The sequence below is a fragment of the Microcaecilia unicolor genome, chromosome 3 (genome assembly GCF_901765095.1).
Source record: "Microcaecilia unicolor chromosome 3, aMicUni1.1, whole genome shotgun sequence".
Taxonomy (NCBI): domain Eukaryota; kingdom Metazoa; phylum Chordata; class Amphibia; order Gymnophiona; family Siphonopidae; genus Microcaecilia; species Microcaecilia unicolor.
The window spans coordinates 283,605,370-283,633,301 of NC_044033.1; the positions used below are offsets into that span (position 1 = coordinate 283,605,370).

Here is a 27,932-nt window from a genome sequence, read left to right on the forward strand (position 1 = left end):
CAGACAAGTGCGCTGTTGCTGCCATCACTGATTAGAGGTATCAGCTCTCTCTTTGACAAAATCGCAGCTGCTGGGTGCTGTTGTGAGTCCCTTCACGAGCGCGAACGAGCGCGCGGTTGCTGCCATCATTGATTAGTGGTATCAGCTCTCCTTGTCATAGCCGCGGCTGCTGGATGCTGTCGTGAGTTGTCCCTTCATGAACGCAGATGAGCGCACGGTTGCTCTCTCTTCGACGAAATCGATTCTGCTGGGTGTTGTTGTAAGTTGTTAAATAATAGTAGTAGTAGTAGTACTATGACCAAGATGGCCGCCAAATAAAGGACTCAAGAGCCGTTAGCTCCCGACGCCATCGAGGAATCTGACCGTTACTTGGCTGTAAACTGGCCCGATCTTTTTCGTTTACTGCCTCGTTTGGTGCTGCGGTCCTCCTACCATCACCTGTGCCCCTGCCTCATCGCTGCAAGATTGGACCTGAAGAAACCTTACGGCCTGAGGAGAGCATCAAGCAACAACATGGCTCTCCCCAGAACCAGAGTTACGCTGCACTGCCGAACATAACACCCAAGTGAACACCGGCTGCATCCAACCTGCATCATCTACTCCAACCTCTGCCCCTGCCTGCATCATCTGTTCCTGCCTGCATCCTCTTCCCCAGCCTGCATCATCTGTTCCTGCCTGCATTCTCTGGCGCAGCCTGCATCGTCTGTTCCAGCCTACATCACCTGGTCCTGCCTGCATCCTCTGCCCTAGCCTACAACTTAAACCGAGAGGGTTGGGATTTCAATGGATCCATTATCTTCATCTCACTGTTCTTCCAGATCTTTCCGACTTTTTGCTAGTTACTCTCTATTACTGCTTCTGCTACTGCATATTGCATTACCCTATTTTTTGCTAGTTACTCTCTACTACTGCTTCTGCTACTGCATATTGCATTACCCTATTTTGTATTTATCTTATTTATCTTGTATTATTGAATTGTATTTATCTTATATTATTGGCCTACTACCTCTTAATGCCTACTACCTTTTAATGCCTTTTAATGCCTCCTAGCTTGCTCTGAACCTCTGATCCTCCACCCCCTTCAGCTTATTCTGAGCATTCTGTACCAAAAGTTGTTGTTATTATGGCTCCAGTACTCTTCTTGGCACTATCCCTTCCCAATCTGTTTCTCCTTACAAAACCACTTCCCACCGTTGGAGCACATTATCTTCCCTTTGTATTCACCATCTCCCTAGCCCTCTCTTCTCCATCTCTTTTTTCCACCCCCTTTTTCACAGCTCTCAACCTTCAACACTTCCTTCCTTCTATTCACCCCTCACCTTTTTACCTGAATACTTCTCGCCTTCGTCGCTGTCGTCATACCTCTCCTACTCTCCTCCGTACTCTCCTACTCCTTCTCCTGCTTTCCGCTGGTGACATTAATCCCAATCCTGGTCCCCCACATCAGCCCTCATCCTATTCATATAGGCCTCACCGTGATACCTCCAATCTTATTTCTATTCCTCTCCACCCCCCTTCTTCTCTACCCTTCTCTTGTGCTCTATGGAACGCCTGCTCTGTCTACAACAAACTCTCCTACATCCATGACCTCTTTATCTCTCATACCCTTCATCTGCTTTCCCTAACTGAAACCTGGCTTTACCCTGAAGACTCTGCTTCAATTGCGGCCCTATGTCATGGAGGTTGTCTCTTCTCCCATACTCCTTGCTCGGTTGGCCGTGGAGGCGGTGTCGGACTACTACTCTCACCCTCCTGTAAATTTCAACCCATTCTTCCACCTCAATCTCACTACTTTTCTTCCTTTGAAGTCCACTCGATCTGTCTATTCGCTCCTCTACCTCTCCGGGTAGCAGTCATTTATCGACCCCCTGCTAAATCCCCCTCTTCCTTTCTCACTGATTTTGATGCCTGGCTCTCCTTCTTTCTTGAACCTTCAACTCCTTCCCTCATTCTTGGGGATTTTAAATTTCATGCTAATGACCCCTCTAACTCTTATGCTTCTCAATTCCTTAACATCCTCCTTCAATCTTCAACTGTGCTCCACCGCCCCTACTCACCAGAATGGCCACTGTCTTGATCTCGTACTCTTCTCCAACTGCTCACCCTCCTTGCCTCAACTTTCCCCCTATCTGACCATCATCTTATAACTTTCACACTTCAACACCCTTCTCCCCAGTCCCATCCTATTCTAACCAACACATTTAGGAATCTACAGGCTATTAACCCTTCTACCCTGTCTTCCATTATCTCAAATCTCTTCTCTACTGCTATGTCAACCAAGTCTGTCGATGAGGCTGTCTCTTCCTATAATACTATTCTGTCATCTGCTCCTCCCATGTCTCATCCTGTTAAACGTACCAAACCCCAACCTTGGCTGACCCCTACTATGTGCTACCTATTTAAGCCTTTGGTTTAAATTTCGTGCCCATGCTGACTTCATACACTTCAAATTCTTGCTGACCTCCTTCCAATCTGCTCTCCAACTTGCCAAACAGGTCTATTACATCCAATTGACTAACTCTATTGGTTCAAACCCTAGACGTCTCTTTGCCATGCTAAACTCTCTCCTCAAAGCGCCTTCTCCTCCAACTTCCCCTTCACTTTCTCCCCAGACTCTGACTGATTACTTTCATGATAAGGTTTACAAGATTAAACTTGAATTCACAACCAGCTCTCTTCCACCCCTTCTTCCCTTAGTCCACTTTCCCAACCCTCTTACCCCTGCCTCCTTTTCTTCCTTTTCGAAAATCACTGAAGAAGAAACTTTACTTCTTCTTTCACCTTCAAAACTAATCACCTGCTCCACTGACCCTATTCTTCTTTCATCCTCAAAATTAACCACCTGCTCCACTAACCCTATTCCCACTCATCTACTCAACACTATCTCTCCTGCTGTCACCCCTTTCATCTGTCATATCCTCAATCTGTCACTTTCCACTGCGACTGTCCCTGATGCCTTCAAACATGCCGTAGTCACCCCACTCCTCAAAAAACCTTCTCTGGATCCTACCTCTCCTTCCATCTCCCTCCTCCCTTTCTTATCTAGACCGTGCTGTCCACCGTCGCTGTCTCTACTTTCTTTCTTCTCAACCTATTCTTGATCCACTCCAATCTGGCTTTCGTCCCCTTCATTCAACTGAAACAGCACTTACTAAAGTCTCCAATGATCTATTCCTTGCTAAATCCAAAGGGCTCTATTCTATCCTCCTCCTTCTCGATCTTTCTGCTACTTTTGATACTTTTGATATTGCATTACCCTATTTTGTATTTATCTTATTCACAGCCTACTCCTTCTCACGCTGTCCTCACTTGGATTTCAGAATTCTGCTCTCTCCTGGTTTTCTTCTTATCTCTCACAGTGTACTTTTAGTGTATACTCTGGTGGATCCTCCTCTTCCTCTATCCCGCTGTCAGTGGGTGTACCTCAAGGATCTATCCTAGGACCTCTCCTTTTCTCCATCTATACTTCCTCCCTTGGTGCTTTGATCTCAACCCACGGTTTTCAGTATCACCTTTACGCTGATGACTCCCAGGTCTACCTATCCACACCAGAAATCTCGGCAGAAATCCAGTCCAAAGTATCTGCCTGCCTCTCTGACATTGCTACCTGGATGTCTCACCGCCACCTGAAGCTCAATATGTCCAAAACTGAGCTCCTTATCTTCCCACCTATACCAACCTCTCCCCTTCCCCCATTCTCTGTTTCTGTCGACAACACACTCATTCTTCCTGTCTCATCTACTCGTAACCTTGGGGTCATCTTTGACTCCTCCCTCTCCTTCTCTGCACATATTCAACAGATTGCTAAAACCTGTCATTTCTTCCTTTATAATATTGCCAAAATTCGCCCTTTCCTTTCTGAACACACTATCAGAACCCTCATCCACACTCTCATCACCTCTCGCTTAGATTACTGCAACTTGCTTCTCACAGGTCTTCCACTCAGCCACCTCTCTCCTCTTCAATCTGTTCAAAATTCTGCTGCACGACTAATATTTCGCCAAAGTCGTTATTCCCATATCAGCCCTCTCCTGAAGTCACTTCACTGGCTCCCTATCCGTTTCCGTATAAAATTCAAACTCCTCTTATTGACCTATAAGTGCATTCACTCTGCAGCCCCTCACTACCTCTCCACCCTCATCTCTCCCTACGCTCCTTCCCAGGAACTCTGTTCACTAGGCAAATCTCTCCTAATTGCACCCTTTTCCTCCATCGCTAACTCCAGACTCTGTTCCTTTTATCTCGCCGCATCTTATGCCTGGAATAGGCTTCCTGAGCCGTTACGTCTAGCTCCATCCCTGGCCGCTTTCAAATCCGGGCTAAAGACCTACCTGTTTGATGCTGCTTTTGACTCCTAACTTGTCACTTGCTCGTAACCTTTATCTTGTCTTCCTCTTTTCAGTAGTCCCTTTCCCTATGTGTCCTTCTGTCTGTCCTACCCTTATCCCTTATTGGTCCTATCTGTCTGTCCTGATTTAGATTGTAAACTCTTTTGAGCAGGGACTGTCTTTTCTTCATGTTCAATTGTGAAGTGCTGTGTACGACTGGTAGCGCTATAGAAATGATTTATAGTAGTAGTAGTAAAAGGAACATAATATTAGCTTTAATATATTTTCTTTCATTGGAGGTCTGTATGAGAACTTATAGCATAGAAACTGGTAAATTAATACACATATTCAGATTATACTTTTGTGCTGATAGAATGCGAAAAGATTGTGATACAAGCTGTAACAGTGGAGGCAACATTGAAGACGTAGAGTGTGGAGTTGCAGATTCATCTAGTAGCAATAATTCTACAAGCAGTTCAAGTCAGAGTAGCAGCTCACAGCAAACAAGCAATTATGAAGCACCACAAATGAAAGCTTCTTCACAAGATGACCGTCAGCATACTGGTATGTTGTTTGCCAATATTTTCAAAATGCTAGCAGCATCTTTCAGCTTATGATTTATAATAAACATAGGCTGTACTCTGGAATTTGCAGTATTTTATTATTGTGTTTATGCTTATCAGATTCTTGATATACTGCCTTTCTATGGTATAACCAATGCTTGGTTCTATGACATGATATAATTAGGGGTTCTGATTTTCATTTGTAGCCACTGATAAAATACCTGCACTGCAATACAATTAAATGAATGTTTACTGGATAAAATAAAAATGCTTAACACCTTTTTTATAGTCATCATGCAAACAAAACCCATCTGGTTTAATCAAAGTGTCTGGCAGTGGAAGGAGTGTTTGCCATTCCTGAGGTGATTATCACAATTTGAATATTTTTGTTTGTGTAAGGGGGATAAAGCACTTAGGGTACCTTTTATCAAACGGTGGTAAAAGGGACCTTGTGGTGGTGTCAGTGCATGGATTTGCTGTGCATTGAGGCCCCCGAAATTGGTGTGCAGTGGTAGGGCCGAATCACCACATGCCAAGCCACTGCCGTTTTATAAAAGGGCACCTTAACCATTTAGGATAATCGCATAAATAGGACCGCATAAAACACAGTTGTATCTTCCTACAGTTCATCCTAACCAGTTGAATACTGAAAATTGCATTTAACCAGTAGGTATTATCTGGCCGCTTATGCCCGGATAGTGAATAGGATAGGTGCCCCTATATAGACCGGATTGAATATCCTGGAATAAAGCCAGCAGCGGTCAGCAAAACACTGACTGCTGCTGGCTTAATATCAGGCCCAATATGTCTGCTACTGGAGAGGGGTTATGTTGCTGGTACTGAGATGAAACCAGAATCAGGTTTTTTTTTTTTGGTTTCTATTTTGCGTGTGTGGTGAATTCTCTGGGGAAATGCTGTAGTTCAGCTCTGCACCCATTGTTGCATGAGGAAGGCTCCTATGGATTCAGGATATTTGCTTGCATTTAAACCTATGGCAGTGCAGAGTCAGGGGTCAGTATTTTTGTGAATTAGGTTTCTAGGCAATATAATTTAATGCAAACACTTTTTGCTCAATATGACCAATGTTTGCAGGTTTGATTTTTTTTTTTTTAATAGCTTGGGAATATAAATTGTGGTCTTTTTTTTCTTGGGGAAATTGCCTGACTAGTGTTTAGAGTAAGGGGATCTCCTCACCTTCCTTCCTGATCAGAATTTTCAGGGGACTCGCTGGGGAGGGTGAACATATTCTAAATATTTACACACACGACTAGATTATATAAATAGCGCCTAAAAAATTGGCACAGAAAAAATAGCACTTAGCACTATTCTATAAACCGCGCTTAAAGTTAAGCATGGTTTATGGAATAGCGCTTAGTGCCAGGAACTGTGACTACATTTATTTATTTATTTATATCCAGGAAAAAAAAGCACAAAGGGCTCTCAAGAATGGAACATGTGTACTTTTATTGGTGACCCGACACGGGTCATGTTTCGGCTTAACATATGCCTGCCTCAGGGGTCAGTTCTCACTGGTGACACCTCACATAGAATAGTGTGTTTTTGTCTGGAGGCCATGATCTCAAAAAGGATAAAGAGGCTAGAGGTGGTCTGACGAAAAGCAACCGAAAAGGTAGAGTTTGTATCAAGTTGTCCTGTGAGACTGAGGGCTTTAAATATGTACACCCTGCTGAAACTGGAGGGTTTACAGGAATCACTTCAGCAGGGTGAACATATTTAGAACCCTCAATCTTGCTGGACAACATGATACAAACTCTACCCTTTTGGTTGCTTTTTGAGATATGGCCTCCAGACAAAAACACACTATTCTATGTAAGGCATCACGTGAGAACTGACCCCTGAGGCGGGCATATGTTAAGCCAAAATATGGCCCGTGTTGGGTCAGTAAAGCTTTTGTCCTTCAGACCTGCAGTCTCTTTCCCTTGAGGCCATATCTGTTGTGAGTGTTGTCCTTGGAATTTTCTGCAGATGATTTCTTCTTCTTTGGTGTGCTGTGGTTATCATTTAATGGTTATCATTTAACACATATATTCAGTTCCACTACTTACCAGCACATAACTTAATATGTATGTCTATATCATGTATTATGCACTGGCTCAATATTGGGCCTAATGTGATTTTTTAAACTTCTGTTAAATAGAAAATAACAAGGAAAGAAGGCTGAAGCCAGTTTTTTTTTAAATTTTGCTGCAACTATAATCAGTCTCCTTGAGGCCAATGTTACACCCGTGATGTTTATTAAAATACCAGCTACTTGGATACCAGTGTTGAATATCTGAAAATCAGTGCTGACCAGTGGAGTAGTCTGGTTAGTTGCAATATTCAGACAGCTATATTGGATATCTAATTGGATAAAATTGGGACAGCTATCCAGTTAGCTGTCTGAATATTACTGTTAACCAGATAATTTGTGGCTCTACCAAAGCTCTAGCCACCGATGGCCCTGGCAGTGTCCGGATAGAACTGAGGCAGTCAGAGAGAATATTCAAGAGCGCTATTCAGTTAGTTCCACTGAATATTCTGCTGGCCAGTGCTTGACAAGTGCCTTTGAATATAGACCAGAACGGACTTTATTCTAGGACAAACCAAGTATGCTTATGCATTTTGATGGGCTATAACTAGAACAAAATCTTTTTCTTGATGTTTAAAAGGCAGAAGAAAATACAGAAGTCAGTCTGTGCAGACACATGCTTCCTTCAATCAAAGGCCACCTGTTTCAAGTCATTCTGGACCTATCCTAGAAAATCACCAATCATTTCCACAGGTTTCCACTTCTGACCATAACATAATGCAAAAGCTTGCTAGTGACCAGCTTTCTTTACACAAATCAGCAACATCTGTGTTTCCTCCATCTGCCATGGTGTCTGACACAAGTTTGCAGAATGTTCAGGAAAATGCCAGAACAATGTGTAGAGCCAGTGTGACCTCATCCACTAGCTCAACGCTCAGCTTTCTATTTGGCAAGAGAAGTTTTTCAAGTGCATTAGTGATATCTGGGCTCTCAGCAGCTGACGGAGGGAATACCACAGATACCCAATCATCCAGCAGCGTTAACATTGTGTTAGGACCATTCACTAGAGGAAAAAATCAAGGAAAGCAGGTAAGGCAGTACTAATGTCAAAGCACTATTGCATTTATTTACTGTATTAATTATTGGATTGCTCAGTGGAATCTTGCAAGGTTGTGATAGCTATTAAAAGTTCAACAATATATGATGCTATAAAACATCAGCTTTTAAGACCACAGAGGCCCCTTTCAATATTTTCTAATATAAGGAATGTTGGAAAGAATTATGTCTGTAACCACAATAACGTTCCAAAAAAAGGGACAAAATGTCACCAAATTTGGCATTCAAGAATAGAAATATTTCAGACAAGTGAAAAAATATCTGGTCAATATTAACCTGTCTAAGGTCACAGTGTTTTTTTTTAAACGCTGGCTGCAGCTGGTTGAATTAGCTCTGGATATTCAATGCTAGTCCCTATCCAATCAAAAGGAAAGACAAGCAATACCACAAAAGTCAGCACAAGCAAAGCCATGGGTGATAGATCAAGAAGAGATTGTTGATAAATCTTTATTGTATATATATATACTTGGAGTCAGTACAATCAGAACAATAGGCAAACATTCACTGTAATGTGGACTCTACAAAGTCTGTATTTTGGCCTATGCCTTTCTCAGGAGTCGAGGCAAACAGCCAAAATTAGGATGAAGCAGCAACAGTGAATCTTGGCACAAGGCCAATATAAGCATAGTGCAATCCGAGTATATAAGTTGTCTTTAGAGATAGAAGCTATTATACCAATGCATTGGTTGCAGGGGGATACTGGAAACCTTGGTGCCATTACTGTGCTCCTTTCTGAAACTATGTTACTATGTTATGTTATATATTTATATTTTTCATGACTTTTTATTTAAGCAAATAAAAAAATCGAGTATAAACAAACAAGAAGCAGCATAAGCTTTAGCAAGTTAGATGCAAAGTATTGATAAAGAAGGCTAAAAGAGAATTTGAAAAGGAACTTGTTGTAAAGGCAAAAGCTCATACTGAAAACTTCTACATGTGAAGCAGAAGCCAGTGAGGGAATAAGTTAGATCATCAAGGAATAAAAGGGGCACTCAGGGAGGACAAGGCTGTAAGAGAGGCAGATGTTCAAAATTCCAGCGCTGTTCGGAACAGTGACAGAAAAATACTGCCAGATCAGTGTAGTGAAGGAACTCCCTAATGCTCAGTGCTAATGAGATGCAAATTTAGGCATGCTCATAGTGTTGAGCATTAGGGACTTCTGCGGGAGGATGGTGCCTGGTGCATGCGCTCAAGAGTTGTGCATTAAGCATAGCACATGAGCGCATGTCCAGAGCACCGGATGGGGGGGGGGAGGAGGAGGAAGAAAACTACTTGCCACTACCTTCATCCTGGGACTAATCCTGCAGCACCTTCCACACAGACGGCTGGCATCCCACATGTAGTGGTTAATGGTCTCTTTGCTGGAGTGCGATTATCAGGCTGATGAGTGATTTTTATTTTAGTTGTTGTGCCAGAAGTGCAAGTAGGGCTGTATTTATGACTACTGCATCCAAACAGAATAAGCATCCAAATGGAATAACACTTCTCAAATAAGTGGCCCCAATGCCCAGACATTCTAACACCATCTCCAAGCTGGCGTACAGTTTACAGCAGGAGCATCCTAGTTTGGCGTGCTCACCACAGACCATTTGGGAAGAATAACGAAAGACCTCATCAGCATGCATTTGCATGCTATTGGCACTGTGAGCTGGCATTCTCGTTGTTCCCCATGCTCGAGCCCTCTCATCATTCTGCATTAGCAAATGCAGGCGCTAGTCTGATGCTAATGGTGCCTAGCGCATGCATTTGCTTCTGAGCATTGGGGCCTGAATGAATTCTTTGCTTCGGTCTTTACTGAAGAGGATGTAAGATATCTATCTGTGCAAGAAACAGTTTTCAAGGGTGACTGAAAAAATCTCTGTGAATGTGGAAGACGTACTGAGCCAAATTGACAAGTTAAAGAATAGTAAAGCACTTGGACCAGATGGTATACACCCCAGGGCTTTGAAAGAGCTCAGATATGAAATAGTGATCTGTAACCTGTCAATTAAAATTATTTGTGATACCCTAAGATTGGAGGGTGGCCAACTTAATGCCAGTTTTTAAAAAGGGTTCCAGGGTGATCCGGGAAATTACAGACTAATAAGCTTGATGTCAGTGCCAGGCAAAATGATAAAAACTATTATAAAGAATAACATTATCGAACATACAAAAAAACATCGGAGTCCTTTTACTAAATCTTAGCACATGCTAAGGGACATTAACTTGCACTAAATGCTGCATATCTTATTTTATACCTATGGGTTTCCTGGCACTTGGTGCATGCTAGCACATGCTAAGCTTTAGTAAAAGATCCCTATGGTTTAATGGGACAGAGTCAACATGGATTCCGCCACAAAAAAATTTTATCTTACCAATTTGCTTCATTTAAGGAGTGAATAGCCATGTGGGTAAAGCTGATTGATGTGGAGGGGCATTTTTGGTATGACGTTCAAATAGCAAAATAAACATTTATCCTAAAACGGTCAAAAACGGAAGCCCATAATGGAAATAAAACATAGACGTTTGACAGTGTTCGAAAATACCCAAAATAAACATGTTACAAAAGGACGTACTAAACCATCATAGAGGCAGTAAATGCCTCTGGAAATAGAAAATATACTATGCAAAACATCCATTGTCACTACATATCCCCACATCCAGAAAACATCCATGACAATGATAATGTTTCCTCCTTGTGCAACACATCCATATGTAGCTCTGCATATGTCTCTAGGCAGAGAGCTGAATTACTCTCCTGAGAAGACAGAGCTCATTTTTAAGCATCACCTCCACCTGACCCCTATCAATGTCTCCATGAGATCGTGGAGACTCATTAGAGCCACCCTAGGAAGGTAAGTGTGTAGCATTGCACCCCAGGATCACAACACCATTCATTTACAAGTGCCAGACATAGGCAGGGTCTCATGCAGTAAGGTCCTTTCTTGTTGTAGTACATGTTATTGCTCTTTCATCAATTCTATTTCTTTCTGTATTTCTAAAATCAAGAGTAATGTTGTTTGTAAATGTGCAGATCTATAAATAAAGAATTGAAAAAAAAAGAAAAAAAATCAGTGCTGAAATCAGAATGTATACCACATCCAATGCCCAGAAATTATGCCCCCCTCTAATAAACATGCAACGCTATAATGAGGGCTGAACACCCTTTCCCCCCATCTCATCCTGGCCCCCACCTACATAGTGATGGGAACGTCGGCAGCAGCTCCCTGAAGTACATTCAGATGCCCAAAGGCACACCAGTTTTACCTCGCTGCTCATCCCCACCTCCCTGCAATACTGGACATGCTACACAGAAAGGCCACCATTCCACCCTCTGTCCCCATGACCATCTCAGCTCACACAAAACCTGTGCCCATGTAACACATACCCACCCCCTCTGCATCCTGTTGCCACCTGTCACAGCCTATGTGAGGAGCATTGCACAACTTGTCTTAAAAAATTATAATGTATGTGAAGGCATGCTTTTACCATGTTCTCTGGCAATGTGTCGAGTGAAAAAATATTTTCTCCTATTTGTTTCAAACGTGCCACTGTAACTTCATGGAATGTCCTGTAGCCTTTGTACTTTTTGAAAGAGTGAACAGTCAGTTCATATTTACTCATTCTACTGCATTCAGGATTTTATAAAACTCTATCTCCCCTTCTCCAAGCTGAAAAGCCCAAACTTCTTTAGCCTTCCTCATAATGAGAGTCATTCTATACCCTTAGTCATTTTTGTTGCCCTTCGCTATACCTTTTCTAGTTAACTATTTCTTTTTTGAGATGTAGTGACAGTCACCCTGTCTTCACCAGCTTGTGTTCTGCAGGCGCTTCAGGATATATCGGGACCTGGAGTCACTCTGGCGCCGGTATGAACAATTTGAACAAAAGAGGAAAACTGAGACATTTTACTATCTAATTTCTTAAACTTAAGAACTCAGTTTGTGAGATAACCGTTCATATATCTTTGAGTGTAATCTCAGATTGCGGTAAAGGAGTCACTTCAGCAACTCCTGTTGGAAAAGTTACTTCAACAGGTATAAAGTTTATTTGTCCCTGTAAAGTATCTCCTTGCTTCTGAGGTGCCCCTTGTAAAGAGACAGAATGCATCAGCCTGCCAGGCTGGGCTGGTGGAGTTCTAGCCACAGGGCTCAAAGATGCATACTCAGAGGAAAGGGATGTACCACCTTCTCCACCCTTAGCAGCCACAATCAGATGCCTATCCATCGGTCCAGTCATCTTAGGAGTAGATGTACCCACTACCTCAGTCTTCCTCTTCCATCCCTTTGTCATTCTAAAGAAAGGAAAGACTCACCACTCTAATTAGTTCAATTACCTCGTCTCTGGCTCCTTGGAGACTCCAAGGGGCTCCCAAGGGTCAAGACGTGCTCCTCTGACCATGTTCTGTGGCTACACACCACAAGGGCGACAACCTTTTGTTGCTAAATGACCACAGGAGGGGAAGATGACAGCACTCTTCTCAGCCCCAGAAGTCTGGGTAAGTCCTCTCCTCTCAACTTTAATAACAGTTTATAGACTTTTCCTCCAGGAGTTTGTCCAAACCTGTTTTAAACCCAGCTACGTTAACTGCTTTTACCATGTTCTCTGGCAATGTGTCGAGTGAAAAAATATTTTCTCCTATTTGTTTCAAACGTGCCACTGTAACTTCATGGAATGTCCTGTAGCCTTTGTACTTTTTGAAAGAGTGAACAGTCAGTTCATATTTACTCATTCTACTGCATTCAGGATTTTATAAAACTCTATCTCCCCTTCTCCAAGCTGAAAAGCCCAAACTTCTTTAGCCTTCCTCATAATGAGAGTCATTCTATACCCTTAGTCATTTTTGTTGCCCTTCGCTATACCTTTTCTAGTTAACTATTTCTTTTTTGAGATGTAGTGACCAGAATTGTACACAATACTCAAGGTGCAGTCTTAACATGCAGTGATACAGAGGCATTATGATATTCTTTGTTTTATTCTCTGTTACTGATATCCTGTTTGCTTTTTTGGCTAGCGATACAAATTGAGTAGAAGGTTTCAACATAGTTTCCACAATGACACCTAAATCATTTTCCTCTGTGGTAACTCCTAATGTGGAACTCAGCACCATATATTTATAATTTAGATTGGTGGAGTTATGTGTGTGTGATTAGAAAATATGAAACTATTTTAGCCCATAAACACCGGTGTGTTCAATCTGTCTTGAAGACTTGGGCTCGTTTAGATTCATTTTGTCAGACTCCTAATAGCACTAACTGATTACTATATAATTGCTGATTGAATACTGGTATTGTCATGAAATGCTGATGTTGTTCTGTCGTTTCATTTTTGTTTCTTTATTTGCCATGGATTATTGTTGCTTTTGGGGTTTTTTTCCTTTTTGTTTTGTGTTATGCTTGAGAAACCTTAATAAAAATATGAATTAAAAAAAAAGATTATTCTTTCCAATGTGCATGACATTGTACTTGCCCATATTAAATTTCATCTGCCATATGCATGCTCAGTGTTCCAGCTTCAAGGTTAAGAACATAAGCCTTGCCATACTGGGACAAACCAAAGGTCCATCAAGCCTAGCATCCCTTCTTCAGTAGTGGCCAATCCAGATCACAAGTACCTGGCAATATACCAAAAGAGTAAAACATATTTTAGGTTGCCTATCCTAGAAAAAAGTAGTAGATTTTCCCCAGTCCATATTAATAATGGCATATGGACTTTTCTTTTTATGAAATTATCCAAACCTTTTAAAAACTTTGCTAAGCTAATTGCTTTTACCACATTCTCTAGCAATGAATTCCAGAGTTTAATTACATGTTGAGTGGAGAAATATTCTCTGATTTGTTCTAAATTTACTGCTTTATAGCTTCATTGCTTGCCCTCTAGTCCTTGCATTTTTAGAATGAGAAACTTAAACTCACTCTAATTGCTCCAAATCAACAGGATATAGATGAGACAATGAACTACTATATTATCATTTAATAATATATAGCCTCATACGTCCAGGGTACCTTTATATAAATTAGGACACCACTGACTGACATTCATCATCGGCTACCACCACCTACCTAGCGCTGCAGAGAAAAACTCTCCTATCAAATCATGAGAGAAAAATCTGCAGTGCTTAGGCTTATGGGACAATCAATTTAATAAATCATAAGTTCAAATGCTCATCAATCCTAAATATGACCCAAAAAACATACCAAGGGTCTAAAAAGAAAAAAGAAAAAAATGTAATCAATAATGAAATATAGGAACACAACAGCCAGGTTAAACAGTTCTATGTGTACACTTAGCTTTTGCCTCTTTTCAAAAAGCTCAATCGCTGTTTAATTCTCTTTTGATGTCCATGGCTGTGACTCCTTAAAGTCCACGTGTTACTCCCACTCTTTCTTATTCCTCGACAGGATTAGGACTCCCACTGTTTCGTTTTCTTCATCAGGAGAAACAATAAGAAAGCATCATACATTTCTCTTCATATCCATATGGACACAAAATGGCGAATGTTTATATAAGACGCCCAGAGGGAGACTCCTCCTCCCTCTGACGTCATTAAATACTTCCTCAATCGTGAACCAATCAGTAAAAGGCAGCCCATTCCATTGGGCCATTCAGCCCATTAGGGCTGACAGTTTGTAATCGATAGATCCACCTTTGCTCTTTTTGATGTAATACTTTTGAAATATCACCCCGTCTACCATTGTTGATAACTTGCTCAATAATCATGCATTTGAGTTGCTCAAAAGAATGTTTCATCTCATTACAATGTTTGGCTAGAGGCATATGAATTTTACCGGCTTGAATACTATGCTTATGTTCACTCAGACGAATTTTAAACATGCGCTTTGTCTGCCCAATATATCTATAGCCACAAGGGCATGTAATCATATAAATCACTCCTTTTGAAGTGCAATCTGTAAAGTTCTTCAAAGGAATCCATTGATTTCTAATAGGATCCCAAAATTGATCCACCTCCTCCATAACATCACACATAATACACTTCTTACATTTAAAGTGACCTACAAGGACAGGCTTTCTGTTAGTCCAGGTATCCGAATGGCATAAAATATCAGCCAAATTAGCCCTTCTCGAATAAGCCACCATACATTTTTGTTCTGCAAACATATTGTGTGTAGTTAAGATGTTCCAATGTTTATAGATAATATTAGAAATTTTCGGAGAAAGAGATGTATACTGCATGATACAGGGAGTGTTCCGTTTTTCTACTTTTTGTTGTTTAGATTCCAACAAAAATTCTCTGTGATTAAAGAGGGCTCTCTTGTATGCATGTTTAACTATACGTTTCGGATAACCTCTTTCATATAGTTTCTCTTTTAAGTGAGTAGCCGATTTTTTATATTTCTCTGAAGAATCACATATACGCCTATAGCGCAAAAACTGAGCAAACGGGAGATTATTACGGATGTGGATCGGGTGCATACTGTCGTATTTCAATAAAGAATTCCGATCTGTGGGTTTAGTAAAGATATCAGATTCCAATTTGCCTCCCACATTTGTGATTTTAACATCTAAAAAATGAATTTCAGTCCTGTGTGCTGTGTATTGAAACTTAATAGTTGGATGACACCCATTTAAATCAAAAAACTCTGCAGCGCTAGGTAGGTGGTGGTAGCCGATGATGAATGTCAGTCAGTGGTGTCCTAATTTATATAAAGGTACCCTGGACGTATGAGGCTATATATTATTAAATGATAATATAGTAGTTCATTGTCTCATCTATAGATGTTGATTTGGAGCAATTAGAGTGAGTTTAAGTTTCTGATATAGTATTGCTCTATGCAGTTTTGAATTGATTTTTAGAATGAGTAAACAAGTGATTCACATCTACCATTTTCACTCCATTCAGTATTTTATAGACTACTATCAGCTTTCTCTTCTCCAAGTTGAAGAGCCCTAGCCTCTTTAAGCTTTCCTCATAGGAAAGTCATCCTATCCCTGTTATCATTTTCATTGTCCTCTGTACCTTTTCTAATTCTGTGATATCTTTTTTGGGATACGGTGACCAAAACTGCACACAATTTCAGGGTGTTGTTGTACCATGGAACAATACAAAGACGTTATAATATTCTCAGTTTTGTTCTCCATTTCTTTCCTAATAATTCCTAACATTCTATTTGCTTTCTTAGCTGCTGCTGCACACTGAGCAGAGGATTTCAATGTATCATCAATGATGACATCTAGATCCATTTCCTGGGCTCTAACTCCTAATATGGATCTTTGCATCACGTAGCTATAATTTGGATTCCTCTTTCCAACTTGCATCACTTTGCACTTGTTCACATTAACTCCCCTGTTTACTAAGCTGCGCGGCAATGCCAACACAGCCTATTCAAACTGAATGAGCAGTGTCGGCACTAGCGCATGGCAGCTGCTAGTGTGGCTTAGTAAACGGGGGTAAATATCGTCTGCCATTTCGATGCCTAGTCTTCCAGTCCCGTAATGTCATCTTGTAATTTTTCACAGTCCTCTTATGATTTAACAACTTTGAATAACATTGTGTTAGCAGGAAATTTAATTCCCTTTCTAGTTGTTCCTATCTCTAGATCATTTATAAATATGTTAAAATCAGCAGTCCCAACACAGAGCCATTGAAAATACTGACCATTTAACCATACTTTCTATCTTTTAACCAGTTCTTAATCCACAATAGGACACTTCCTTCTATCCCATGACTTTCTAATTTCTTCAGGAGTTGTTCATGGTATTGTGTCAAAATGCCTTTTGAAAATCCAGATGCACAATATGAACTGGCTCACCTTATCCACATTCTAACTGGAAAAATACTTCCTCTTTAAACTTCACTTTTTAATGGCACATAGCTTTGAATGTAAAGCATCTGATTTTTCTCACAGAAATCATATTATTGAGAATGTGTAGTCTCCAATTAAGCAACTATCTCAATGATCTCCTGATTGTTTTGTTTGACCCCTGCAGCAATTCTTGATATAATCTTAGTTATTTTCTTTCTATTACATTTAAATTTTGTTCAAGTGTATTATGATCACACTTTAATAACAGCTTTGGTGATTATTTCACTTTATTTTCCTTGATATATCCCAATGTAATCCCCTGTATTGATGTTTTGTACATTGATTATTATTCTTTGTTACTTTTTCCAACTTAAACTCAATAAAAATATTTTAAACTCACGTGTTTATTTAGCTCTTCAAAGAAATGTAACAGATTAGTGAGGCAACATTTCCCTTGTCTGAATCCATACCATTACATCTTCCAGGTTTACAGAAATTTGTGTTCCTCCAACTCATCACCATTGAATACCATTTCTGGTATTGGTATCTTCCCCACATTCTCCTCGGTGAAGACCAACGAAAAGAATTCATTTAGACTCTCAACTATGGCCTTGTCTTCCCTGAGTGTCTCTTTTACCCCTAATGGTCCAACTGATTCTTTTACTGGCTTCTTGCTTCTAATATACCTAAATTTTTGCCTTCAACACAATCTTATTTTCAGTGCTTACATAAGAACATAAGAGTAGCCATACTGGGTCAGAGCAATGGTCCATCTAGCCCAGTATTCTGTTTTCCAAACAGTGGCCAAACCAGGTCACAAGTACCTGGCAGAAACCCAAATCGTGGCAACACACAAATCCCAGGGCAAGCTGTTGCTTCCCATGTCTGCCTCAATAGCAGACTATGGACTTTTCCTCCAGGAATTTGTCCAAACCTTTTTAAACCGAGATACGCTAATCGCCATTACCACATCCTCTGGCAAAGAGTTCCAGAGCTTAATTGTTCATTAAGTGAAAAAATATTTCCTCCTATTTGTTTTAAAGGTATTTCCATGTAACTTCCTCGAGTGTCCCCTAGTCTTTGTATTTTTGGAACAAGTGAAAAATCGATTTACTTCTACTAGTTCTACACCATTCAGGATTTTGTAGACCTCAATCATATCTCCCCTCATCCATCTCTTTTCCAAGCTGAAGAGCCCAAACTTCTTTAGCCTTTCCTCATACGAGAGGAGTTCCATTCCCTGTATCATTTTGGTCACTCTTCTTTGAACAATTTCTAATTCCACTATATCTTTTTTGAGATACAGAGACCAGAACTGAATGCAATACTCAAGGAGTGGTCGCACCGTGGAGGCATTACAGTATTTTTGGTCTTATTCACTATCCTTTCCCTAATAAATCTTAGCATCCTGTTTGCTTTTTTGGCCGCCGCCACATAATGAGCAGAAGATTTCAGCATATTATCTACAATGACACCTAGAACTTTTTGAAAGTTAAATGCTAACATATTGGATTTACTGTGTTATTATATCAGATCTGATCATGCTATGATCACTATCATGCAGCCCCAGCATCCTTACTTCCTGTACTAGATCATGCACCCCACTAAGGACTAGGTCTAGAATTGCTCTCCGTCTTGTTGGTTCCTGAACCAGCTGCTCCATAAAGCCATCCTTGATTTCGTCTAGGAACTTTACCTCCCTAGCATGCCCTGATGTTACATTTATCCAGTCAATATTAGGGTAATTGAAATCACCCATTATTACTATGTTACCCAGGTTGCTAGCCTCCCTGATTTATGCTAACATTTTTGCATCTGTCCGTTAATTCTGGGCTGGTGGATGTTAGTATTGTTTAGTTCTCCAACTTTACAGCTTTGAATAGTTTTGTGAAATCTGCAAATTTGATCACCTCGGTCATCATTCTCATCATTTATATTTATGTTAAAAATATCCACAATTCATCTTTCTTCAGTTAGAGAACTGGACATTTATCCCTATTCGCTGTTCTCTATCTTTTAACCAGTTCCCAATCCCATGGTTTTTAAAGTAATTTTGTTTTTTTAAAATAATAATTTCTACCATTTTGCTCGGCCCTGATGTCAGGCTTACTGGTCTGTATTTTCCCAGGTCACCCCTGGAATCCTTTTTAAAACGAAGTGGACACCTTCAAATCTTCAGGTATCCTGGACAATTTTAATGACAGTTTACAAATTACCAATGATAGATCTACAATTTAATTGTTCTTTCTGTAGATTGGGGTGCATACAATCTAGTCCTAGTGATTTGCTGCTCTTTAACTTGTCAATTTAGCTTACAGTATTACATCTTCCAGGTTCAGTGAGATTTGTTTCAATTCCTCCATATCCTCACCTGAAAATACCATTTCTGGTGGCGGTAGACTAAAACAAAGAATTCATATAGGCTCTCTGCTATGGCCTTGTCCTCCCTGAGTGCGCCTTTTACTCCTTGATGAACTCATTCCATGTGTTCACCAAAATCTCTGAATTATTTTGGATGCAAGCATCATAAACCACCTTAATAATCTGTACAGATTTCTTTTTATCAAATTGTCAAACTTATTACAGAACTGTACCACATTAAACATCCTCAAAACTTTATCACCATAAAGAATCAACATAGATAATAAAACAAGGATCAGACTAGGGAACTGAATCCTTAAAGAAGATTCAACCATAGTAGAATTTACTACATCAGGAATAAAAATCAAGCCAAGAGTCTGACTTTTGTAATGCATTACACCCTGAACAGTCTGTTTATTCAAAAGACAATAAAAAGCTCTCATCATCGAATCATAAGGTACTTACAAAATGTACAGGTTGAAATCACCTAATAAAACCATGAAAGGTAGTACTAGATCAGATGCCAAAAGACTGTGAAGACTACTGACCACAAGTGATAAATCAGACTTGTCCAAATCAAGAGCCTGTACACCAAACAAAAGATAATCTTCTTCTCATCTATATCTGTTATCTCTAGATCACCTGGAAACTCCAGATTCAACTGAGCAGTATGTGTTCTTGGAACCTAAATCTTGCCACCCTCCTAATAGAAATAACCCCCTGAAGTACAGTCATATATTTATGCCTTCTTCAAAGCAAGTGTAAATTTGTGCAAAAACATTTTTGCATTACCGGGGGACATTGCATGAGCCCATTTTATAAAGGCACATTGGTGCCAATATTAAATAGGGACCTTTTGGATTTACCATCTTCATGTTTTATGTTATAGTGATTCCCAGCAGTCTTCATATAGACCTAATTGGAGTTCTCAGAGTAGAAAATGAGGAGGACAGCATTTAGTGATAAGCTGAAAACAAGGTAGCTGGGAAAAAACTATATTCCAGTGGTGTTTTATATTTACAATCATAGATAAAATTATTTATATACTCTGTGTTTCCAAGGAACTGACAGAAGTCTCATTCCTATTTTTTTTTTCTTGTCAGGATTCAAATTCTAAATGCTTGACTGGTGCACCAGCTTTTAATAGTTTTAGAACAATGTTTATTCATAAGGGTAGACTTTGTATTTGACTGAAGAAGATGAAAATTCATATTTCTAAACTATGTTTAAATATTTCCATTTTGAAGGAGTTTTATGAGGATTGTGAGATCACCGATGCCACAGACGCTGGCCAGCTCAATGATGCAGTCTCCGAAGAAGACTTTGCTGACAATCATGACCTGGAGCAAGCAAAAGGAAGGAATGATAATATGGAACATGAGGAGATTGATAAGTCTTCTCCATCAATCTGACTGACATTTCCCAAGAACATCTCATCGTAAAAGAACCAAATGCTATTATAATACTTATCACAGAGGAGACAGTATTCAAAAGTCCAGACATAGCATAAAGTTTTACCAGCCTGTGTTTATAGGGATGAGCAGCCGAAAAACTTTTGTTTAGCTTTGTTACTCATGTTGTCTGCAGCATTGTTAGTTTTGTTTTGGTTAGTCTTTATTTTCGTTTGGGGGCAATGTCGTTGAGAATGTGTGCCTTCTTTGCAAATGTGGAGGCAATGTTGTTGAGAGTGTGTACCTCCTTTGCAAATAGCAGGCTGCCACTATTATCCGCAAACAAAAAAAATGTCATGTTTTTTTCTGCTCATTTTGGTTTGTTAACAACATGCAATGACTTGGGATATGTCATTGCCAACAACAGCCATCTCTAGTTTTTATGCTTGATGTTCAATGGGCCTATCTCTTTATGTAAAAATGCGGAATGGTCCAAAAATTAAATGGATATCTTTGAATAGTTTTGTGTCATTACAAATTTAATCATCTTATTTGTTGTTCCCATGTTTCGGCAACAACTGCCTGCATCAGGGGCATGCTTCATCTTCTATCTACAGGACATATAACACATCTTAAAGTTAAATGATTTTATTCAGGAACCAAACAACAAATTGCTGTACAAATGCAACAGTCAATCACAAAGGAATCATAAGATAGAACAACACAGCAATGAAGAAAACCCCCCCACCATAGAGCATATCACTGGAGAAACGTAAGATCCCAATTTATATAAGCAACTTGCCTGATGTCTGAACTATTATGACTACAGGCCATCTAATGAAAAGGAATATGGCCAAAATTCTCCAAACCCCCACCCTTCCCCCTAACCTCCAGGCAGAGGACCCCAAAACAGCTTATGTGAGGCAGTAACCCACTCATTACACACTCTGGAATTTTTTCAGTACTCACTTTTTGCCTTGTACGAAACAGTTTGTAAATAGCTGTTCCAGACAGACAAAAAAGCTTTTTGTTGTCTCAGGTGAGCCTGGGCAGCCCATGCCTCCCACAACATTAAGACATGGAGGCTATATCTCCAATACCAAAAGGAGGGAGGCACTTCCTGGAGCCAATGATTAAGTATACATTTCTTTCCCAGTGCATAGGCTTTACTAAGAAATAAGTGAAAAGCTTTATCAGAAATCTCATAAGCCCCCCACTTAGTCAAAAGAACTCTCTTCCAAGTAAAGACTACAGGTTGACCAAAAACAACCCCCAAATATCTATGAATTGTCTTCCAAAAAGCCTATATACCACTATATTTCCAGAATGTGTGGAAGAGAGTATTGTCCCCCGCTGCCACTTGGAACATTATGCTGTAAGCACCCAGCTCGCTTTAGCGGCCTGTTTCTGTCATATATATTCTCTATGAAGTATGCAGAATTGACTCTCTTGAAGTTCAGCACTAAAAACCTGCTTTGGAATAACCTTTACCACTTTAGAGAAGTCTACCCCTTCTAAACTATAGCCTAAGTCCTTGCTCCATACTTCCTTAAGAGTCCCATAGCCCTGTGGAGGTAGAAGAGAAATCAAGGCTTTGTGAAATCCAGACACTAAAACCTGACCAAAAACATCTCCCCGTAAAAATTCCCAAAGCTACCAGGTCTAGGCTGGTGTAGTAATGATGCAACTGCAAATAAAATAATCTTTCTGAGTTAAAGAAAGTCTTTGCTGCAAATCCACAAAGGAATAAAATCTACCTTCCTCATTAAAAAGATGCTCAAGCAAAGTAATACCTGCCCCTGCATGGCAACAAATCACTAACATTAGGATTCTGATGCCAAAAGTGCATAAGTTCTCTCCAAAGTTTTCGAAATGATTGCAATAGAATACTGTGGCAGCAACTCACTGGTAAACTCTCAGCCCAGGCCTGCTGCAAAAGAAAATACAGATGCTACGGGGCAAACAATGCCTGCTCCCACTGCAGTGGAGTAAATTGATCAACCACAAGTATCCAGTCTTGAAGATGCCTCAGTAAACAAGCTTGGTTATACTGTTTGAGACAGGGCAAGCCAAGACCACCCTGTGACCAGCTATCATAGAGGTATTCTATTCACATTTTTTGTTTCTTCCCACCCCCCAAAAAACTTCTGACACATTCTATTTAACAACTTCAAATTCTTACATAAAAAGTAGAGTGGTAAGGACAGGGGCATAGCCAGACAACAAATTTTGGGTGGGCCTAGGCAAGAAGTGGGTGGGCACAAAGTGTTCTCCCCCCCCCCCAAAAAAAAAATATCTCAGATGGCGGGAAAATGTTTCTTTCTGCCTTGGCAGTCTGCAGCAGGGATGCGCTGAAAACTGAGCATGCACAGGTGCCAGTATCGTGGAGAATAGCATTTTCATTACCATCAGGGGGAAGTCTTCAGCTAGTGGAACTTGGTATCCCCACCAGCTACCACTAAATGTGTGCTACTGTTAGGTGGGCCTGAGCCCTAGTTGGGTGGGCCCTGGAACACCCAGGCCCACCTGTGGCTACGCCACTGGTAAGATATAAAGCCATTGAGGGAAAAGCACCACTTTAAAAAGATCCCTCGGAACCTCTCCCGTCTCCAAGGATTTATTAAACAAATCTTTAAGAGGACCCACCAGAACCTCTCTGAGCTCCCTCAATATTCTGGGGTGGATCCCGTCCAGTCCCATGGCTTTGTCCACCTTTAGCTTTCCAAGTTGTTGATACACACTCTCTTCCGTGAACGGTGCTCTATCCACTCCATTCTCAGGTGTACTTTTGCCAGTCCCTCGTGGTAATCTTTTAGTCTTAGAATGTCAATATTTTTAATACTTTGGTGGAAGACTCATATAGCTTTCAGTAGACCGGAAGTTGAATTATGCATTTCTAATAAGTGAAGTAGATTTACACTCTTACAACTTTATAATTTAAACATTCAAAATAAGCTTCGTGAAATACAATATAACTTAACTAGAGGGGCACTGCGGTTCTTCAGTAAAATATCCTTAACATATATTTATTTATTTGTTACATTTATACCCCACATTTTCCCACCTATTTGCTGGCTCAATGTGGATTACATAGTACCGTAATGCCGTTCGCCATATCGGTTGATAACAAATGGAGGGGAATTTTCAATATGACGTCTAAATCCAACTTTGGATGTTCGCTGACAACGTCCAAAAATCAAGAAGTGAAAATGACTATTATCAAACCAGAAAAATGTCTCTCTCTTTTCTTTGAAAATGACCATTTCCTAGATGTTGTTGTGTTTAGTATGTATATCTTTTTGGAACATTCTGTATTTGTCATACCAGAATTGGCGATCACCATTGAGCCTGCAAATAGGTGGGAAAATGTGGGATACAAATGCAACAAATAAATTAAAGAAAATAAAGAAAAAGTGCATCATTTTATCGAGTCTCAGGATGTATACTGCAACTCTCATTCCAGGGTAGTTTTTTTTTTCTTTAAACTTTCCATTTTATTCATAAGGTAATCAATAGAAATAAAACATGGAAAAGAAAATAGGATGATACCTTTTTTATTGGACATAACTTAATACATTTCTTGATTAGCTTTCGAAGGTTGCCCTTCTTTGTCAGATTGGAAATAAGCAAATGTTGGTAGATGACAGTATTTCCAATCTGACGAAGGGCAACCTTCGAAAGCTAATCAAGAAATGTATTAAGTTATGTCCAATAAAAAAGGTGACAAAGAACAGCGAAGATGACCAAAAATATCAAAATGGAAGACGCTTCAGTTGAAAATCCAATAAAACAATTTAATGAGCAAAACGAGAAAGAGTATTGACACAGCTGTGTTTTGGCCTATCTGGCCTACAAGGAGTCTATCGAAAAACAAACATGTATGAACTTTGGAAAATATATAATATAAAAACATATATAGTAAAGAAATTAAAATACTAAAATATAAATATAAAGACAGTAAGCGAACTCTACATTTCCATGTGTAAACGAATAATGAATATCAAAATTAATAAGTAAATGAAACAAATGTGAGAACCGTATTTATACAATTTTGTTAAATAAGTTGGACTTTTAACCCAAACTGTGCATATATAGCACGTACACATCCAAGCAAATCACACATATAGCGATCATGTTAGCTCAAGGGTCATAATGGCATAAATAATAATTTGATATTGGAAATAACTTGTAAAACAAATCACATAAAACATCAAAATGTGTGGATAAAAATTTGATAAGGGAAATCATATTATTTAGAACAGATATTCTCACAGGAATACCCATAATATCTAAGTAAAAAACCATCATTAGTTTCGGTGCAAATGTTATAAATGGAAGATAAATGTTGGATAAAGTATAAAAAAAAATCATTAGGCACTGTAATATACATAAATAACTATAAACCATAATAGACATATTAATGACATATATCACGGGAATACAGAAGAAAGTTTGGTATTTGTGAAATGTATCACAGGCATGCAAAAAAAAGTTTTGATATTTTACCTTTCTGCTATCCAAAAGGTCACTATTTGGAGCTTTCACCGTATTATCTGATCAATTTAGCTCTGGAAAAATAAGTGTGTAAAGACTGAAGCTTAGTCGGTCTGATGAACTATGGAAAAGCGTATTTTAAACCCAGAATGTCTTCTGTTAAAAGAGAAAAACTTTTCTGATAAAGTATTTGAAATCTACGTTTCTAGCAATGACAAACATGAGAATAATTAAAGCATCTACTCACTCGTTTTCTCTAGATTGAATCTATGGTTGTTTTGTAACGTCGCTAAAGCAGCTTCTTGAATTTCTATGCATAAAGATATAGTTAATAGTGTTTATGTAAACAAAGTATTTATTGCAGTATGTTTATGTATAATTGCTTGCTATGCTGCTGGATAATGAAAATATCTTGATAAAATATACTGTGTATCTTCTGGTAATTTTGACGTGGCGACGCTGCATCTAGAGTTTCTGAATGAGATGCAGGTTTAAAAAAAGAATTAGTACTAGGACGTCGTATCTATAAAAAGATTCTTTAGAAGGAGCAGAAAGAAAACTCGGCACTTACACAGCCCAGGCCGAACATATTCCATGTATCAGAAAAGGAGGACGGAAAACCAAACGACAGCCGGCATGGCTAAAAAGTGAGGTAAAGGAGGCTATTGGAGCTAAAAAGGAATCCTTCAGAAAATGGAAGAAGGAACCGAATGAGGAAAATAAGAAGCGGTATAAGGAATATCAAGTCAGATGCAAAGCGCTGATAAGAAAGGCAAAGAGGGATTTTGAAAGAAAGATAGTGTTAGAGGCGAAAACTGATAGTAAAAATTTTTTTTTAGATACATTAAAAGCAGGAAACCGGCAAAAGAATCGGTTGGCCCGCTGGATGACCGGGGTGTAAAAGGGGCGATCAAGGAAGACAAAGAAATAGCAGAAAAACTAAATGAGTTCTTTGTTTCGGTCTTCACCGAGGAAGATTTGGGTGGGATACCGGTGCCGGACAGAGTATTCTTAGCTGAAGAGTAGGAAAACTTATTGAAATATCTGTAAGTCTGGAAGACGTAATGGAGCAGTTCTGCAAACTGAAGCGTAGCAAATATCCTGGACTGGATGGTATTCACCCTAGGGTACTGATAGAACTAAAAAATGAGCTGGCGGAGCTAGTGTTATTGATTTGTAATTTATCCTTAAAATCGAGCATGGTACCGGAAGATTGGAGGGTGGCCAATGTAACGCTGATATTTAGAAAAGGTTCCAGAGGAGACCCTGGAAATTATAGACCGGTGAGTCTGATGTCGGTGCCGGGCAAAATGGTAGAGACTATAATCAAGAACAAAATTACAGAGCACTTTCAAAAGCATGGACTAATGGGACAAAGTCAACATGGATTTAGTGAAGGGAAGTCTTGCCTCATCAATCTACTACATTTCTTTGAAGGGGTAAACAAACATGTGGACAAAGGTGAGCCAGTTGATATTGTGTATCTAGATTTTCAGAAGGCGTTTGATAAGGTCCCTCATGAAAGACTACATACTGTTCTCTTCCTGTCTCACAACACTTGAAGATTCTTGGAGTCACCATTGATCGAAACCTCACTCTTGATGCCCACGTGAAAAACACTACGAAAAAGATGTTCTACTCCATGTGGAAACTCAAAAGGGTAAAACCTTTCTTCCTGAGATACATCTTCTGTACCCTGGTACAGTCAATGGTAATAAGTCATCTGGACTACTGCAACGCACTGTACACTGGCTGCAAAGAACAGACTATCAAAAAACTCCAAACTGCCCAGAATACTGCTGCCAGACTCATATTTGGAAAAACTAAATATGAAAGTGCAAAACCCTTAAGAGAGAAACTTCACTGGCTCCCATTTAAGGAATGCATTGCATACAAGATCTGCATGATTGTACACAAAATCATTCACACAGACGCCCCAATCTACATGCTAAACCTTGTGGACCTACCTCCCAGAAATGTCACAAGATCATCTCGCAAATTTCTCAACCTGTACTTCCCCAGCTGTAAAGGACTAAAATACAAGCTGATGCACGCCACCACCTTCTCCTACATGAGCACGCAATTATGGAATGTATTACCGACAGACCTGAAAACAATCAACGAAACAACTATCTTTCGCAAATCTCTGAAGACATATTTCTTCAACAAGGCCTACAATGAGAACCTATAGCTTCAGTAATCCACTTCATCAACCCATTCAGTTATGAAAATCCACCTTCTATAATTACCCTAATAAATCCCTTCCTTCTTCTTTCTTCCCTTAATAAATCTCTACACAATACTAACTGTACCTGATATACTGGAATAACTAAGTTAACAATACTATGTAAGCCACATTGAGCCTGCAAATAGGTGGGAAAATGTGGGATACAAATGCAATAAATAAATATGGGATCAGAGGTAGTGTCTTACTCTGGATTAAAAACTGGTTGAAAGATAGGAAACAGAGAGTAGGATTAAAAAGTCAATATTCGCAATGGAGAAGGGTAGTTAGTGGGGTCCCTCAGGGATTGGTGCTGGGATCTCTGCCTTTTAACATATTCATAAATGACCTAGAGATGGGGGTAACTAGTGAGGTAATCAAATTTGCCAATGACACAAAGTTATTCAAAGTAGTCAAATTGCGGGAAGATTATGAAAAACTACCTTATGAGACTGGGAGTCTAAATGGCAGATGACGTTTAATGTGAACAAGTGCAAAGTGATGCATGTGGGAAAGAGGAACCCAAACTATAACTACGTCATGCAAGGTTCAGCGTTGGGAGTCACGGACCGAGAAAGGGATCTAGGTGTCTTCGTTGATGATATGATGAAAACTTCTGCTCTTCAGTTTGCTGGGGCTCCTCAACTTGGAGAGAAGGAGGCTGAGGGGAGATATGATAGAG

The 27,932-nt window shown here is 39.7% G+C and overlaps 1 protein-coding gene across 1 annotated transcript in view; it reads left to right on the forward strand.

The window, feature by feature from the left end:
• The window catches only part of PCNX2 (pecanex 2), a 1,017,260-nt gene extending 996,248 nt beyond the window's left edge, over positions 1 to 21,012 (forward strand). The window contains exons 32-34 of the mRNA XM_030194986.1: positions 4,702 to 4,892; positions 7,561 to 8,009; positions 20,389 to 21,012. Coding sequence (XP_030050846.1) covers positions 4,702 to 4,892; positions 7,561 to 8,009; positions 20,389 to 20,553 — 805 coding nt within the window. The 3' untranslated portion in view covers positions 20,554 to 21,012. The remainder of the gene's footprint in view (positions 1 to 4,701; positions 4,893 to 7,560; positions 8,010 to 20,388) is intronic.
• Positions 21,013 to 27,932: the final 6,920 nt, after the last annotated feature.